Raw genomic sequence first — 17,941 nt, 5'->3', positions numbered from 1 at the left:
GACCCAGACAGGCGCAACGAGTTTAACATCATGGCTTCACAGCTCTTTGCTGATTGGCCGGTATGTGGTCTACAACTTGTGCGGCTCTTGCAGACCATCTAGTGTATTCTGATTCCTGACCTAGTTGCTGGAGAGAAATTAAATTGAGCGGAGGCGCTAGTTTTCCAAGGTATTTCTGAGCAATAAAAACACCGTAACTGAATACATGCAAATAAATAATGATAAAATAGATAATGCCATATATTAATGCCATATTGTGGACCATTCCAGGCAAAACAAGAACATCTCTGTGGAGAAAGGTGCGTCTTTAAATGGACCAGTCTATGCATTCATTAGTCCTGGAAAAGTCTACTGTTTTTAATACTGATGATATTATGACAAGAAATGTGCTCAAATGTACCTGTTAATTGTCCTGGTGACAAAGGCCTGTTGCTAGAAGCCTATTTAGTTGAAAGAAGTCTTATTGTGCTTGTGTCCGCAATAATTTACGAGACCCGTGGATCATTATGCTATAATTTGCACATTTTAAATGTCAATATTTATCTAAAACAACTTAATAAAAGAAACAAGTCTGCTGACCTGTGCATTAGAAAACTGCAGAGTCCAATGGGAGCGACAAACAAAGAGCTGTGAAAATGTCAGCGCCTCCTGGAGTTGGATAGTTGTGAATCATGTTAATGAGCAGCAGATTATTATTATTTTTTTTCATTTGTACCAAAATGACTACATGATGCTGTCCAATCCTACATGCGTGACTGATTAAGAAAATGAAAATGGAAAACTAAGTACATCAGCAGTGGCAGTGAAAACAGGAGTTGATCAGTGACATGGCGTCTTGAAAATAAGTGATAAAAGATGACTCAAACATGAACAAATCACTCCAGTGAGAAGGAAACAATTATAACATGGATTTGCAGAACAGATGTGCTTTACGTTTGGGTAAGTTCAGAGTTTTGAGTCACTGCAGTCATCAGTGGCTTTGGGATTGACAGAAAATTCATATCCAGCTTCAAGCAGCACATGAACCTAAAGTTACTCAGTTTGGTTTTGTCAAATCAGAAGTGACTCCACAACCTTGAGTAAGTTCAACTGGATCCCAGTTTGACGCCTCAAGCAGGACTGCAAGATTAACAATTACAACTGTATTTTAAATACACACAATTAACAAATCACAAGGGCTGTAAAGTGCCCCACAAACAGCAAAATCTCTACAGTCTTATTCTGTATAAAGAAATGGCTAACCCTGTAGTTTAGATCGGTATAAACATGATGAGGTGGGTAGAGTAACAAAAATAAAATTACTTAAGTAGAAGTACAAAGTAGTGGTTGAAGAAAAATGTATTTGCAGAAACTACCACTAAAGTGAAAGTGTCTGGACATAACATGTGATTAATAATTTCAAATCAATATAACTGGAAAAACAAAACATTCAATAAAACACAAACTATGATCTTTTCAAAGGACGGGTGCAGAAATGGGAAAAACAAAATCATATCTTAAGGAGCGCTGCAAGAAACACGTTTAAACAATTTCATATTGTCACAGAAAGTTTTTGTCACATTACTCCTCCTTGAGTAAATGCTGTGGTTTTTCTTCTAAAGTGTCTACTGTTACTTCAACACAAAATAGTACTGTAGTAAAACTATGTGTATGAGTACTACCCACCTTTGCAAACATGTTCTGAAATGTGATTGTCCTTGTACCTTCGTTCATATTTCAGTCTTTTGTCAACTCTTCTGGACGTGTTTAAAAGTTGGAGTGTACAGTGGGTCTTTGGAGCAGATGAGAGTTTTTCAGCAGCTCTTCGGTGGAGGTGCTGGACAGACAGAGGAGCAGATCAGACCTCTTCAGTGACAGATGATAGAGCAGGATAGACCTCTTTGGTGGAGGTGCTGGACAGACGGTGGAGCAGGTTAGACCTCTTCGGTGGAAGTACTGGGCAGATGGAGGAGCAGATCAGACCTCTTCGGTGACAGATGGTGGTGCAGGTGAGACCTCTTCAGTGACGGATGGTGGAGCAGGTTAGACCTCTTTGGTGACGGACAGTGGAGCAGGTTAGACCTCTTCGGTGATGGGCGGTGGAACAGGTTGGACCTTTTCAGTGGAGGTGCTGGACAGACGGTGGAGCAGATCAGACCTCTTCGGTGGAGGTGCTGGACAGTCGGTGGAGCAGGTGAGACCTCTTCAGTGACGGATGGTGGAGCAGGTTAGACCTCTTCGGTGACGGACGGTGGAGCAGGTTAGACCTCTTCGGTGGAGGTGCTGGACAGGCGGTGGAGCAGGTTAGACCTCTTCGGTGGAGGTGCTGGACAGGCGGTGGAGCAGGTTAGACCTCTTCGGTGGAGGTGCTGGACAGGCGGCTAGCTTTAGCCCCTGACGCTTCAAACACATCGTCCTCCAGGCTCTCCGCGATCGGCTTCATCTTGGCCGATGTTTTGGTGCTTGGAGACTTCTCTGTAAAACAAACAGGACAAAACAGTGAGCAATGGAAAGTCCAGTCGTGTTAAAGAGGGGGTATTTACGCTTTTATGGGGCATTAACTGCTAACACGTAACATATTTAGATCACCATGTTACCTTTTATTGTTTTGAAAATGCTGCATTCGCCGAAAACAACATAATGACGGATTTGACTCTTTGAAATGCCCTCCCACCTCCCTATGCTCTCCCTCCCCCTTCAGAGCACTATCAAACTAACTGGCATGTTTCCCACTAACAAAGCTACTGTGCATGGTGTCAAATTTGTGAAATTGTAGTATATTGTTAAATATCATGGTTTTGTAATCATGAATTCATCAATTAGTCATTTAAGCATTTTATACAGCGCCTTTCAAGACACCCAAAGCGTTTCACAGAGCATTGTTCAATCACCTCATTGTCTGCGATGTGGGTGAAGTGTCTTGCCTAAGGACACACTGACAGTTTTTAGCCACAAGATTCACATGGGAAATTTATGAACCCAATCCCTACCAAAAAAGGGTAACTTTACTTGCCCTTGTTTTACCAACACAAGCTGCTGCTGTGTAGGAGGTCCACCACTTTTGCAATTAGTCTTTGTTTAAAAATAAAACAGTGAAGTGGCCCTTTAGTTGGTTTTGCATGTTAAGTGGATAAAGGCGCGCGTCTAATACGTTTGAGTGGTTTGGTGGTGACCTCATTTGCATAAGAGAGAGGGTTTTATGAAGGAAATACGCTCATGAGAGGTTAAAGAGGCTGTTGAGAAGACACTGCCTACATGCACTAACGGAAACAGAGAAAATGTAATGATGGTATTTTGGTTTAGACAGAGGATAAGAGGAGCAGAGAGCCAGAGGAACAGAGACAGAGGAGCAGAGACAGAGGAGCAGAGACAGAGGAGCAGACAAGTGCAGAGAGCAGCAAAGAATTGGTAGGTTACAAAACAGAAGGTCTGTAGTGAAAGAGGGAGAATGCTTCAAGAGGATGGAGAGGAGAGGGTCAGAATGGAGCAGAGGAGCAGAGGAAAGAGTCAGATGGAACAAAGCAGAGGGTCAGATGGAGAAGAGGAGCAGAGGAGAGGGCCAGATGGAGAAGAGGAGCAGAGGAGAGGGCCAGATGGAGAAGAGGAGAAGGTCAGATGGAGCAGAGGAACGGGTCAGATGGAGAAGAGGAGAAGGTCAGATGGAGCAAAGGAGCAAAGGAGAGGATCAAATGGAACAGAGGAGCAGAGGAGAGGGTCATATGGAGCAAAGGAGGCGATCAGATGGAGCAGAGGAGCAGAGGAAAGAGTCAAATGGAGAAGAGGAGAAGGTCAGGGATGAGCAGAGGAACAGAGGAGAGGGTCAGATGGAGGAGAGAAGATGGTCAGATGAAGAAGAGGAGAGGATCAGATGGAGCAAAGGAGAAGGTCAGATAGAGAAGAGGAGCAGAGGAGAGAATCAGATGGAGCAGGGGATGCAGTTTCCATCGGTCTGACACTTTGTTGTCTTGACTGTAGACCAGGGGTGTCCAAACTTTTTTCATAAAGGGCCACATATGTAAACACAGATGAAGCAGAGGGCCGATCGAGGGCCGTAGACTGATGCTCAATACAGTGAATAATTGAAATACGTGCATGTTTAACACATTAGAATGAGCCATCAGTCTTTATTCCTGCTAAGATCCTCAAAATCACACACTAAATATTCAATATTAGCTTTATCAAGGCAGATTTTCAAAAAACTTGCAGTAAAAAATATTTCTTAAATTGATGCAAGGTCATTTGGGCCAATTCACCTGGAAGTCTGAGGGCCAAGAAAAATTTGTCTGAGGGCCGCATTTGGCCCCCGGGCCATAGTTTGGACATGCCTGCTGTAGACTGTATATAAATGAAAAATGTAAATGAGCCAGAAGACATCTTGCTCTGAGATAACCCTCCTTATTCCCCCAAGTTTAAAATGCAAAGTTCAAACTGTTATTTGTCCCCATTTAAAGTCTCAAGTGAGTTAATGTTCTCGATCATTTCCCTGACAGCTGGGGCTAAAATGTCACCTTTGCAAGTGAAATACGTCATTACCGACGGCCCACAGATTTAAACACTTATCCCCACAGGAGTCTCGGGTAATTTCACCACCACATGCAGCTCCGCTAATCTCAGTACACTCCGCGCTGTCACCATCTCATTATGCCATACAAATAGAAAGTGTGGACATTTATTTACTTTGTGGTACTTTTCCAACTACTATGGGTTTGAGATTATAGGGCCTGTACCTGATTTCTTTGAGCAAATGTGTCTTTCCCATAGAACTATAATAAATCAAGAACGTGAACCCAAGATGACGTCGTATTGTTTTCAGTTGCTTGTGCACATGGGCCCAAATTAATTTTTTCTTCCACATGTACCCTGCATTCAATTATCCTTCCAAATCGGTTTTCTGGGGAAGTTGCCTAGCGACACGCGAGACACACCCCTTTTCCTGGGCGCGACTCGGACCTCGGCGGCAGAAAAAGTCGACCGAGCAAGGATTCTGAGTCAGAATCCAAGATGGCTGTGCAAATGATGATGGCAAGTGTTTTCATTGTGTTTGGACATTTTGGCGGTTTAAATGATAATTTCAGTCACTCGTGTTATACTTTTATACTGTTATACTGTAATACTTTACTGTGTCTGTATCACTGCCTGTGGGTTTGGGAGACGGTGTTGTGGTCAGGCCAATATTGAACAAATACTTTTGATTTAACGGGCATTAATGTTCCTAAGGTTGTAACGGAAGACAAATCATAACATAAAATGAAGTGCAAATTGCAAAAATGTTATTAATTAAAGTGGCTTAATTAAAGTGGTTTTCATAAGATGAGGGAATAGTCATAATTATAATCCAGCTAGTCCGACACGCGACACATAATAATACGCTTCAGGTTCGCACAAGACGTCAAATCCGAGGTTCAAGTGGGAGTCGAAAGATAATCGAATGCAGGGTTACTTCCTCAATACGGGCGAGCTCCTCCCACCCGTGTGACGCCTGTAACGTGAACGGTGTGAAGCGTTTGGACCAATCAGAACAAGAGCTACTGGAGCGGAGTTAGCGTGAGCTCACAGTGGGGCTAGGATAAGTCTTACAAAGATTATTTTTATGCACTTTGTGAATTTAAAACATTTAAAAAGTTTATGTTGTGAAAATAAAAAGGAATCCTACAAAATACAACCTTCGTGAAAGCTGGATGCCCTGTCAGCCAAATACGGATTTGAATTCCCAAAATGCACTGTGCTTCTATGAGAGAATTCTTTCTGGGCCCAAGCTCCTGGGAGCTGCAATACCGGGAGCGGCCACTAGTTGGTCTCGCATGTCCAGCACAGACTGTGGGGTAAAGGTCTTGTGTTGTGGTGGTGAGACTCACGCTGAGAGGAGCCGGCCGAGCCTCCTCTGAGGATCTGGTGCAGCACGTCATCGGTGTCACTGGTGCTCGCCAAACTGTTCCTCATCTGCATCATGGAGAGCTGCGAGCACAGACTGGGCTGACGGTCCATCTGCTTCACCGCCTGACGCACAAAAACACACACACTGGGTCAAATGTAAAGGACTGGGTGAAATACAGCACACACACACAAGCACAGACTGGGCTGACGGTCCATCTGCTTCACCGCCTGATGCACAAACACACAAACACACAAAGACAGCACACTGGGTCAAATACAGAGAGGGTCAAATACTTGGGCTTTTAACACTGCATGAGTTGTGTGGTCCTCTGTGTCTTTTATTTTTTTTATTTAATTTTTTACTTTTTATTTGTGCTTTTTCAAAATTTTAACAAATGTACATAAAAGAACAAACAATCTGTGGAGTTCTACAAAAAAAAAATATAGAAAAAATAAAATACCTTATAAATTGGCGTGAGCTTTGTAAATAGACCATTTTGACCATCGCTGCTCAAAACTACAAGCTTTCAGTCTCAAATAATAGGTTATTTTTTCCATCCCATAAATTTCCTCCATTATATCTGTCCATTGCTATAATTTCAAAGGATCATCCTTCAGCCAATTCCGTGTTATTACTTTCTTACTAGTCAAGAGCATCAGTTTAAACAAATAAAAGTCCTCAGTTCAAATATTGTTTTCATGCAGCAAGCCCAAGTACATAACCCGTGGGTCATTGGGTATTTTATAGCCAAATACCATCTTTTATTTATTTTTAATTTATTTTATTTATTTTTTTGCTATTCTATGTTTTTTGCTCTTATTTTATTTTACTGGTTTTATTGTTTTAAGACTAGTATGATTAAATCTGAGTGTTTATTCTATCATTTTATTTTTGTTGTTATTAGTATGTATTTGTGCAGCACTTTGGAAACTGTTTATAAAATGTGTTATATAAATAAAGTGGATTGGATTTGACAGCTGCCCTGGGGGAGACTGATGGAGCCATGGCACCTTTTTCTCTGACCACCATAGATCACACAACACACACACAGACTGAAGTGCCTTGCCCAAGGACACAATATCTCACCTTGTCACTGAGGGTGGGGTCGTTGAGGGAGTACAGTTTGTTGGTGATATCTTTCCCGATCAGATATCTGAACACTTCATTCAGAAACGTGTCCGACTCCAGGAAGTAGGTCAGCCGCTCCCTGGACCAGCACATGTACTTGCAGTTCTCCTCCGCCATGATGGTCACCTGGAACATCACCACAGAAACCAGAGGGACAGTCACACAACACCTCAGAGCGGGGGTCACCAAACTTTTTTCCTCTGGGGACCACATTATGGCTCTTGACTGTGTTGAGGGCCGGGGTCAGGTCGGCGTACTTGACGACGCAGATTATATTCTCTGAAAACCTCCACACTTTTTTTTTTACATATCAGACAAACTGCACGCTCCTCACACTGAACAAAAAAATAATTGGTCATCCACTCTTCTTCGAAAACTCAGCACTCTCTGTCAAGTTTTCCTACTTTAACACGAGACATTTTTCTGTCCTTAACTGCACTACAGAACTCTGCGCGTGTGTTGACTGTCACTGTTTGATCTCGAGTTTGTCCGGTGACGAAAATTCGACGGCAAATGTAAATACGTCATATAATTATTTAAATATAAATATAAATCTTTTTTTTTTTCAATTTTTAATAGAAAACAATCAACAAAATACAAGTTGCAGACGTGTTATTATTTCCCAAAAAGTAGTTTTAAAAAATAGACTATGACAACTTTTGAGGATTGCCTCATAGGGCCAGTTCAAGTTGGTGGCTGGCAGAAGGGCTAACCAGGCTGGTGTAACCAAGTCCCTCCGCTCAGTTTCATTTCTCTACAGCGACTAGGTCAGGAATCAGAATACACTAGACCAGGGGTGGGCAAACATTTTTGACTCGTGGGCCACAAAGGGTTCTAAAATTTGACAGAAGGGCCGGACCAGGAGTTTTTTGTAATCCACCTCATAAGAGAAAAAAAATAACATGGGATAATTAGATAATTATGTATTGAAATTACTTTTAAAACACTTAAAATCATTATTATTATTATTATTATTATTATTAAAGATCGGCAGGCCGAATTAAAGGTCCGCATATGGCCCCTGGGCCGTAGTTTGCCCACCCCTGCACTAGACGGTTTGCAAGAACCCTGGAAGTATGAGTCTGGGCACCAGTCTATCTGAGTGTGGAGTGACTGAATAATGAACTTTGGGTATCTTGAAAGGCGCTATATAAATGCCATCAATCAATCAGCACAAAGCCATATATTCTGTGTTGCAAGGATTCCAGAGATCAAGGATTTAAGCCGGAACAAAGAGAATGTTTGGTGAATTTTATCAAGAGGAAAGACGTTATTGTCCTTCTTCCTACGGGATTTGGGAAAAGCTTAATATACCAGTTAGCCCTGTTAGAGGTGCATTACATACATCACGACCAAATAGCAGCGATTGGTTAAATAAACAGAGTACCCGCCTACCGTCGACTGAACGAATCTTAACACTGCGAGGTCAGACGGTTTCTACAAAGTGAAACTGGCTGATGAATCAGACTACAGAGGGGCTGGAGGGCCGGAGTCAGCCCGCGGGCCTTAGTTTGATGACCCCTGGCTTAAAGAGAACCAGAGGAATACTGTCAGAGGAGTCCTGTACCTGGAACTTCTCTCCTCTCTGCATCTCGGTGGACCTGAACTCTGGAGAGTCGATGAAGGCGTTTGTGTAGATGTTGTGCAGGAAATGGCCCCGATATGAAACAGTCATCCTTTCAAAATAAAAGACAGAGTGAATATAATGTCATATAATGTAGAATGTCCATTGTGTCCTGTGAATAGTTCGTACTTTCCCTTGAGCAGGATGCTGAGGCGCTCGTCCACAGAGGTCTTCTCCTCCACAGCGTAGGCCTGGCCCTTCTTTATGGTCTGGATGGTGCAGAACTGTCCCGTGAGTCTTTGGAACTGCGCCTCTCTGACGTGGAGGGGCTCGAACATACGCTTGTACACGGGCCTCAGGTCACGGTCGATCTTTATCTGAACCACAACAGGAAGTGACACTGAGCAGGGCTTTAGACAAAGACTTCATGGTTTAGTTCAAATCCTGTTGTAGTTTTGGTTTGGTCATTGTTGCTTTAGTTCGGTTGTAGTTCAATAGGGATCAAAATCATTTGGTTAATCGCAAATCAGGCTTATTTAGGTCACAGTATAACAGAAAAAAAAATTGTCCTAGTTTTATGTTCTAGTTTAGTTCTGGTCTAGTCTTAGTTTGAGGTCCTAGATTAATCCTTGTTTAGTCCTAGTTTTATGTTCTACTTTAGTCCTGGTTTAGTCCTAGATTTAGGTCCTTGTTTAGTCCTAGTTTTATGTTCTACTTTAGTCCTGGTTTAGGTCCTTGTTTAGTCCTGGTCTAGTCCTAGTTTTAGGTCCTAGTTCAGTTATGGTCTAGTTGTATTTTTAGGCCCTAGTTTAGTCTTGGTCTAGTCCTTGTTTTAGTCCTGGTCTATTCCTAGTTTGAGGTCTGGTTTAGTCCTGGTCTAGTCCTAGTCCTAGTTTTAAATTCTTGTTTAATCCTGATCTAGTCCTGTTCTAGTCCTGGTCTAGTTCTAGTTTGAGGTCTTGTTTAGTCCTGGTTTAGTCCTTGTTTTAGGTCCTGGTTTAGTCCTAGTTTGAGTCCTGGTTTAGTCCTGGTCTAGTCCTAGTTTTAGTCCTGGTCTATTCCTAGTTTGAGGTCTGGTTTAGTCCTTGTCTAGTTAGTCCTAGTTTAAATTCTTGTTTAATCCTGATCTAGTCCTGTTCTAGTCCTGGTCTAGTTCTAGTTTGAGGTCTTGTTTAGTCCTGGTTTAGTCCTTGTTTTAGGTCCTGGTTTAGTCCTAGTTTGAGTCCTGGTTTATAGTCCTGGTCTAGTCCTAGTTTTAGGTCCTAGTTTAGTTATGTTCTAGTTGTAGTTTTAGGTCCTAGGTTAGTCCTAGATTGAGGTCTGGTTTAGTCTTGGTCTACTCCTAGTTTGAGGTCCTAGTTTAGTCCTGGTCTTTTCCTAGTTTGAGTCCTGGTCTAGTCCTGGTTTATAGTCCTGGTTTAGTCCTGGTCTAGTCCTAATTTGAGGTCCTGGTTCATAGTCCTGGTCTAGTCCTAGTTTAGTCCTGGTTTAGTCCTACTTTGAGGTCCTGGTTCATAGTCACGGTTCATAGTCCTGGTCTAGTCCTAGTTTTGTCCTGGTTTTGTCCTGGTTTAGTCCTGGTTTAGTCCCAGGTCTGGTGCACACAGCCCGTATCAAAGTGAAGTCAGATTTATTTGCTGTGACGTTTTCGGGAGCGAGGGATGAGTGGGACGGTGTTTTTCTGGACACGTCTCCTCATTTTGAAACTCCTGGTCTGATTCTGTCACCTCCCGATTCCCTAACGACGCCCCGGGTTTCATTTAAGCGCATCGCATTTCCATAAGTCCAAAAATCCCACAAGGACACGAGCGGAATCTGACACTGTCCCCGTCTCCAAACCAATAAATAAACATGGACCTCGCAAGAACCGAGGGAGAGAGGGAGAGACAGAAAGACAGAAAGAGAGAGACGGAGAGAGAGAGGTGGTGGTGGTGGTGATGATGGGGTGAGGGGGTGGGAGATAGAAGAGAAGGAGAGAAACAGGAAAACAAAATAAGAGAGAGAAATAAATAGATAAAGAAATAGAGAAATAGATATGTAGAGAGAGAGAGAGAGAGAAATAGAGAGAGACAGATAGAAAGAAAGACAGATAGAGCGAGAGAGATAGAGTGAGAGACATAGATAGATAGAGCGAGAGGGATAGAAAGAGATAGAGCGAGAGAGATAGATAGAGAGAGATAGAGAGAGAGAGACAGAGAGAGAGAGAGAGAGATAGAGCGAGAGAGATAGATAGAGCGAGAGAGATAGATAGAGCGAGAGAGATAGATAGAGCAAGAGAGATAGAGCTAGATAGATAGATAGAGAGAGAGAGAGAAAGATAGATCGAGATAGATAGATGGAGATATAGATGGATAGATAGATAGAGCGAGAGAGATAGATGATAGATAGAGTGAGAGAGATAAATAGAGCAAGAGAGAGACAGATGGATAGATAAATAGAGAGATAGATAGAACGAGGGAAAGATAGATAGATAGGCAGAGTGAGAAAGTGAGAGAGAGAGATAGATAGAGAGAAATGAGAGATAGAGAGACAGACAGACAGATAGATAGATTGATATATAGAGAAATAGATAGAGATAGACAGAGAGAGAGAGAGATAGAGGATAGAGAGAGAGAAATAGAGAGTGAAATATATAGAGAGATAAAGAAAGAGAAATAGATTAATAGATAGAGAGAGAGAGAAATAAAGAAAGATAGATAAAAAGAAAGAGAGAGAAATAGATAGATAGAGATAGATAGAGGATAAACAGAGAGAGAGAGAGAAAGATAAGATAGACAGATAGATAGAGAAAGAGAGAAAGATAGAGAGAGAGAGAGAGAGAGAGAGAGACAGATACTGAGATAGACAGAGAGAGAGAGAGAAAGAGAGAGAGAAATAGAGATCTATAGACAGAGCTAGAGATGAAGGTTGGGGACAAAAAAAGGAAAAGGGCTGCAAAGGAGAGCGGGAAGGAGTGAGACGTCAAAGGGAAAAGGAGGAGAGAGAGACACAGAGAGAAAAAGAGGAGAGAGTAATTGGTCCCACTCACCAGTCTGTGATTGTAAAGGAAGAAGAGAGATAGATATTAGATAGATAGATAGATAGAAAGTTATTTCGATAGATAGATATTTAGATAGATAGATATTTCGATAGATAGATATTTAGATAGATAGATAGATAGATAGATAGATAGATAGATATTTCGATAGATAGATATTTAGATAGATAGATAGATAGATAGATAGATATTTAGATAGATAGATAGATATTTAGATAGATAGATAGATATTTAGATAGATAGATAGATAGATAGATAGATAGATAGATATTTAGATAGATAGATAGATAGATATTTAGATAGATAGATAGATAGATAGATAGATATTTCGATAGATAGATATTTAGATAGATAGATAGATATTTAGATAGATAGATAGATATTTAGATAGATATGGGTCCCACTCACCGGTCTGCGTTTGTAGAGGAGGAAGAAGAGGTGCATGAAGTTGACGATGAGGAAGATGATGTTCCACACGAGGACGTCGATGTTACAGCGGTACAGAGCGGCCCACACTATGAACACGCCACAGCCTGCAGGGGGCGCAATGTTCAGAGAAAACACCACAGAGCAACAGTACACACAAGAACATGAACACGCCACAGCCTGCAGGGGGCGCAGTGTGAGAGCAACAACACAACTCTACTGGGGGTCATAATACATGCATGAATTTCGGACTTCCGGTCATCGCGCAATGCATACTGGGAAGGATTTTCCGAAAAAGTGAGCATCAAACTGCCATGTTTGGTTTCCCAGTGTGATGCGTCTATTGTCAAAGTCGATCTTTTCAAGTTTTTTGAACCATATCGCTTTTGTTTCTGATTCTGATATTGTCATATTTTAGTTTTGGGATTCAGACATCGTAATTGTGTAGATGTTGGATGTTCTAACAGTGGAAAACAGCTCAAGAAACGGGCTTCAGAAGTTTGCCAACTCCGTGACTGCAAAAAGAGAATCAGATCTGTGTGGGAAGAGAAACAGTTTGAACGGAGGTTTACAGTCACACACATCTGATTCCCTTTTGAAATTATGGAAACCATAACCATCCTAACCATCCCATTTGGAGTGAGATGGAGAGTTTGGTAAATTTGTTCTGTTCTGTTGTTTATGCTATAGTTATCAGTCTGTTCTTCTCTGTTCTATTATTACTAGAACTTGCCTGGTCTCTGATTTTATAAAATAAATTTCCCCCAAAAAGTGCGACTTATATACCATATTTTCTACAGTATTAGGCACTCTGGATAATAAGACGCACTATCATTAAATGGTCTATTTTCGAACATTTTTCACAAATAAACTGCACCAGACTTTAAAGAAAACACAACAGTGTGATGGGTGAGTGGTTTTGTTTGTTTGTAGCGTTCACGGTGACTCTGGGCTTTGTTCAGTTGTGGCGTGTAGGGAGGGTGCTGTCTGGGACCAACAGATTGTCAGCGTGTTCGCAGTGACTCAGTTGTTCAGTCGTGTCTAGAAGTGGCACATCACTTTTTTGATTCGTTCTTCCGTTCCGTTCCTCGTCGGCGTGGAGTGATGAGTGTGTCTGTGGGTGCTTTTCGCTGTGCGGTTGCTGTCTGCTCCGTGTGTGTTTGCGTGCTGCGGGTGAAGCGGCTTTGTAGTTTAGTTTGGATTCGTGTATAGGGCGCTCTGGATTGTGGTGTGCGCAGTTGTTTTTGGTGGGGTTGGAGGCTTATAGTGCAGAAAATACAGTATGTTTTTTTCTTTTTCATTATGCATTTTTTGGCTGGTGCAACTTATGTTCCAGAGTGACTTATCATCCGAAAAATACAGTAGTCTTTTTTCGCACACGTCATCACACGGGCTCCGTAGAAATAGCCTAATATGGGCTCTTTAAGTCAAGTACAGGTATCTAAGTTGTACAGTACTTTACTACTTTTACTTTGTTACCTCCCACTGAATGTAATTTAGATGAAGTGCAGTAAAAGTGCAGTGAGGTACCGGTCATGAGCAGCAGTCTGAGCAGGATCATGTGCAGAGCCACTGTGGTCGGGATCACCAGGCCCAGCAGGAGAGCCAGGTTTCCCAGGTGGAAGAGGAGGTGATGGGCGTGCTCCCACTCCTCGCACATCGTACCGTTGTTTCCCAGACTCGAAGCTGCCGTGGCTGGTGGGAAAGGAGCGAGCGTGGAGAAGGGGAGGGGGGACAGAGAGAAGGGGGGAGCAGCGGAGGACATCTCGAACCAAAGTCACCTTCAAAAACCAGGACACTGAAAATAAAATGGGACAAAGGCCACAGAGGGTCAGAGCAGGATTGTTTTCTTCTTTAAAAGGTGAAAGATAAAAGACAATACTTCTTCACCTCTATTTTAAGGAATTATATATTTGGGTTGTCAAAAGTAAGGAAAATCAGACACAAATTGATACTGAAACTAGTATCGAAACAAATTAAATGACCTTCAGCTGTATCAGAACAACTATAAGACCACATAAAGTCTGTTATTCTTTAGTACTGAAATCAAGACAACACTAGTATTTATACAGTCTATGGGTGTAGGTTTTAAATCACAAACACTGTTACTACATTTGATACTTGTACAGAAACTGCGCAAAACATTTTCATAAAAAAATATGTAAAGCAAATTGCAAAAATGCAATAATCAAAAGCATATACATTTATGAAGCTCGTGTCACCATAAGTACAATAAACAAAATTCTCTCAAATATAAATGACTTCCATCGTTCTTTTCATCTATATTAAAAAGATTAACAGCAGTACAAACTATGGAAGCCCTGAATGGTAAGCAAAAAAAAAAAAAGAAAAAGAAAGAAAGAGGCACTTCATTTGGGCTCCATTTCCAAGAATAAACAAACTAATTACAAAATCTAAAATGAAAATGTTCTAACTTCACACACGCAGCCTGGTCACGGCCTCATTAGTGTTTTATTGTAGTGTACGGAACACTGTGTTTCCTACGCTGAGTCTTAAGTTAAGGTTCACTTTATTGTCCTCTGCATTTGACCCAGATCTTGAGGTAGTCTTGATCAGGACTAGCCTGATTCATCAGCCGGTTTCACTTTCTCGCACCATTAGGATTTGTTCGCTCGACGGTAGACGGGTACTTTTTTTATTTAACCAATCGCTGCTATTTGGTCGTGATGTATATAATGCGCCAAATCCCGTAGGAAGAAAGACAATAACGTCTTTCCCCTTGATAAAATTCACCAAACATTTTCTTTGTTCCGGCTTTAAATCCTCGATCTCAGGAATCGTTGCCAACACAGAATGTCTGTCTTCGTCTACATCCATCTTGACGCTTTGTTTACTGTTGTGTTGTTCCACAAAAGGGACACAGACAGACGTTTGAGTTTGACGTCATGGCTTCCCTTATCACAGCTGATTGGTCAGTGCGCGGTCTAAAACTTCTGGGGTTCTTGCAAACCGTCTAGTGCAGGCATGCCCAAACTATGGCCCGGGGGCCAAATGCGGCCCTCAGACTTCCAGGTGAATTGGCCCAAATTACCTTGCACTTGCAGATTACCTTGGTTTTAAGGATCTTAACATGACTAAAGACTGATGGCTCATTCTAACGTGTTAAACATGCACACATTTCAATTATTCACTGTACTGAGCATCAGTCTACGGCCCTCAATCGGCCCTCTGCTTCATCTGTGTTTAGATATGTGGCCCTTGATGAAAAAAGTTTGGACACCCCTGGTCTAGTGTATTCTGATTCCTGACCTAGTCGCTGGAGAGAAATGCAATTTAGTGGAGGCACTAGGTTGTGCCAGCCTGGTATACAAGGTCACCCTGATCAGGTTTATCTAGTCACCTGTAGCAGCAGGTCAGCAGCTAGAGAGGAGGACAGAAACTATTTTGTGACCACAAAAAAAATCTAATGAAAGTCAACCATGGAGAAGAGCACCTGATTGTTTCTTCTCTTAGCAGTGATCCAGTGAGCGCTCCAACTATATATAGTTTTTTGCAATAAATATTTTTGTTCTTTAAAATATAAAGGCAAATACTGGCTCTCTACAAGTGCTTATTTTTTATTATGTGAGTTACAAACCTCAAGCAAAAGGGCGGGTTTGACTGTTTATGGAGCAAATGGGACTGTATCACTTTAAACTCTTGTTCAAACTCACAAAAACACTGATGAACCACTAGGCCTATAGTATTCAAATATATAACCTAATATATAGCCTATAATCTTTTGTAACGTTTCAAAGTAAGAGCTGATTGCAATCAAATCGGTATCGAGTATTAAGCCTAATTCTTACTAAACATCGAGTTTGAAATGTTAGTATCGTGACAACACTTTTGAGATCGGTCATGCGTGGGCGATGGACACACTTGTAACTCCCATTTTACATTAACAGTTACATTACATAACTATATCTGCACTAGACATTTTAAAATTTCATTTAATAAATCTTTGTTTCTCTTATTCAGTTCTGAACTATTGTGACTTTTTAGCCTAATATTTTCCCACGCAGACTTACATAAACAGCGCGTAAAGTTTGGATGTCGAGTTAAAATAGATGACGCGACAGATGCGTAAACACTTTTTTAACAAACAGTGAGTTAAATAGTATTTTTCTGAGTTTTTTCACCGTCCCCCGCGCTGTTCTGTACCCGAGTGTCAGTTGATGTGCTCCAGTCGCGTCGGGGGAGGGCCTCGGTAAAAATAGCCCCAAAAACACGCACGTTCTCCGGTCCTCTCCAACGCAGCCCGCGCGCTCCTCCAACAACTTTACAACAAGTACGAGATCGAATCACTCACCGGATCTCCAGGAGCAGCGGCGGCGGCAACAGCGGCGGGGACAGCAGAGGTGTAGCCGGGAAAAGGCGCAGGAGAGCGGGGTGGATGGCGCGGAGGAGCTCGGATAGACGCAGAGAGGAGACGGAGGTCCGAGGCTCTGGTGACGGGGGATACGTCGCACATTCCGCGGACGCAGCTGACAGACGCGGGCTAAAAATGGGCAAAGAGCCGGAGATAAGGCTCCTGCAGGGACACGGAGCACCGACAGGGGGGGCTATAGTATCTGTACATATATCTGACAGTGTTAAAGAGAGTATTTGTGGGCTATCTGTGTCTGTAACCGCGGCTGAATTGGTTTGATATTGGATATTCGACACATATAAAGACTAGGGATGTGACAGTAACCGAAATATCGTTATATCGTATCGTCAAAGTTCTGAAAATAACATCATGGACGATCACAATATATCTAATTGCAAGTTTCTTTGTTTAAATTAAGAGTTTTGGTGCAGCAATAGCTAAAAAAACAGAAGGAACTACATAGACCATGATCCTTTGCTCCATTTCAGTGCAGACTACAAGAAGAAATAACAGTTCTAAGCACTTTTTAAGACTTAATTCTTTGGGTTAAGTCTCGTCAAGGCATTTTAAGATGAAAAAGTAGCATATTCAGTTTTGTTCCGCCACAAAATATCACAATAAATATCGTACCGTGAGATGTATATCGTGAAAATATCGTACCGAGAGATTTGGGTATTGTTACATCCCTAATCGTGAGCCTCCCCATCATATAATATCGTGAGCTTTCCCATGATATCGCAATAAATAACGTACCGTGAGGTTCATACCGTGATGATATCGTATCGTGCGACTTGGATATCATTACGTCCCTAAAGACATTTAACTTGTAATACATATCACTGATTTTTTTTTTTTTTTCAAACAACTTGTGACGTTTTCATAATCATCCAGGGTATATATCACAAAAATCATACTATGAGCTGATTTAGTGCATATTTGTGAATTCAACACACATTTAACTTGTGATGTACAGATGTGGACAAAATTGTTGGTTCCCCTCTGGTAAGGAAAGAAATATAAAGTACAATAATTTAGAGAGCAAAGCAACTGTGATTTACTGTATTTATATTACAATATTTGTTTTTTTACTTACTTGTACATTTATTTATATAAATTTTGTTTAATTCTACCCCAGACTCTTGCTATTTTTTATTGCTACTTTTTTAGAATCATCATTTATCATCATTTTTATATTTTTTTACTCGTTGTTGTGATATTATGTGATGTGTGAGCTACTGTGTCAAAGTAATTTCCCTTGTGGATCAACAAAGACTAAATCTAAATTAGCGTCCACACACAATGGATATTTTATACAAAAATGTATTTTTGTTACAGTTCCAATGTTCAGCTTCAGTGTTTTCATGTGATTTGAACTGTGTTTTGTTTCATTGGCACAAACATGAGGAATCATGTGGATCATACGTTCATTCGTTTTTCAAAAAATAAAACCAAAAATAAGAAAACAAAAAACAACTATTTTCTTCGTTAATTAAATGAATAACGATTCATTTTTTCAGCTTTCGATTTTGTGTTTAAATGAATAATGGTAAAAAACGGATA

At 41.3% G+C, this 17,941-nt stretch overlaps 1 protein-coding gene across 2 annotated transcripts; it reads right to left on the bottom strand.

Moving 5' to 3' along the window:
- Positions 1–1,197: 1,197 nt before the first annotated feature.
- bves (blood vessel epicardial substance) lies at positions 1,198–16,497 on the bottom strand. Of its 2 annotated transcripts, XR_008633506.1 has the most exons (9): positions 16,322–16,497; positions 13,540–13,807; positions 11,992–12,116; positions 8,736–8,923; positions 8,550–8,658; positions 6,941–7,108; positions 5,835–5,976; positions 2,214–2,454; positions 1,198–2,137 (listed from the first exon to the last, which is right to left on the bottom strand). XR_008633506.1 is itself a non-coding variant. In XM_020938740.2 (8 exons), exons 2-8 carry the CDS (start codon positions 13,772–13,774, stop codon positions 2,327–2,329), a joined length of 1,095 nt encoding a protein of 364 aa, XP_020794399.1. In that variant the 5' UTR covers positions 13,775–13,807; positions 16,322–16,497; the 3' UTR covers positions 1,198–2,326. The 2 variants fall into 2 exon arrangements, 1 of the variants encoding a protein (XP_020794399.1); XM_020938740.2 differs by having other exon boundaries at positions 1,198–2,454.
- Positions 16,498–17,941: the final 1,444 nt, after the last annotated feature.

This window comes from Boleophthalmus pectinirostris, unplaced genomic scaffold (genome assembly GCF_026225935.1).
Source record: "Boleophthalmus pectinirostris isolate CB_2022bp ecotype Guang Dong unplaced genomic scaffold, ASM2622593v1 HiC_scaffold_6, whole genome shotgun sequence".
Classification (NCBI taxonomy): Eukaryota; Metazoa; Chordata; class Actinopteri; order Gobiiformes; family Gobiidae; genus Boleophthalmus; species Boleophthalmus pectinirostris.
This window is presented reverse-complemented; position numbering and strand designations above follow the sequence as displayed.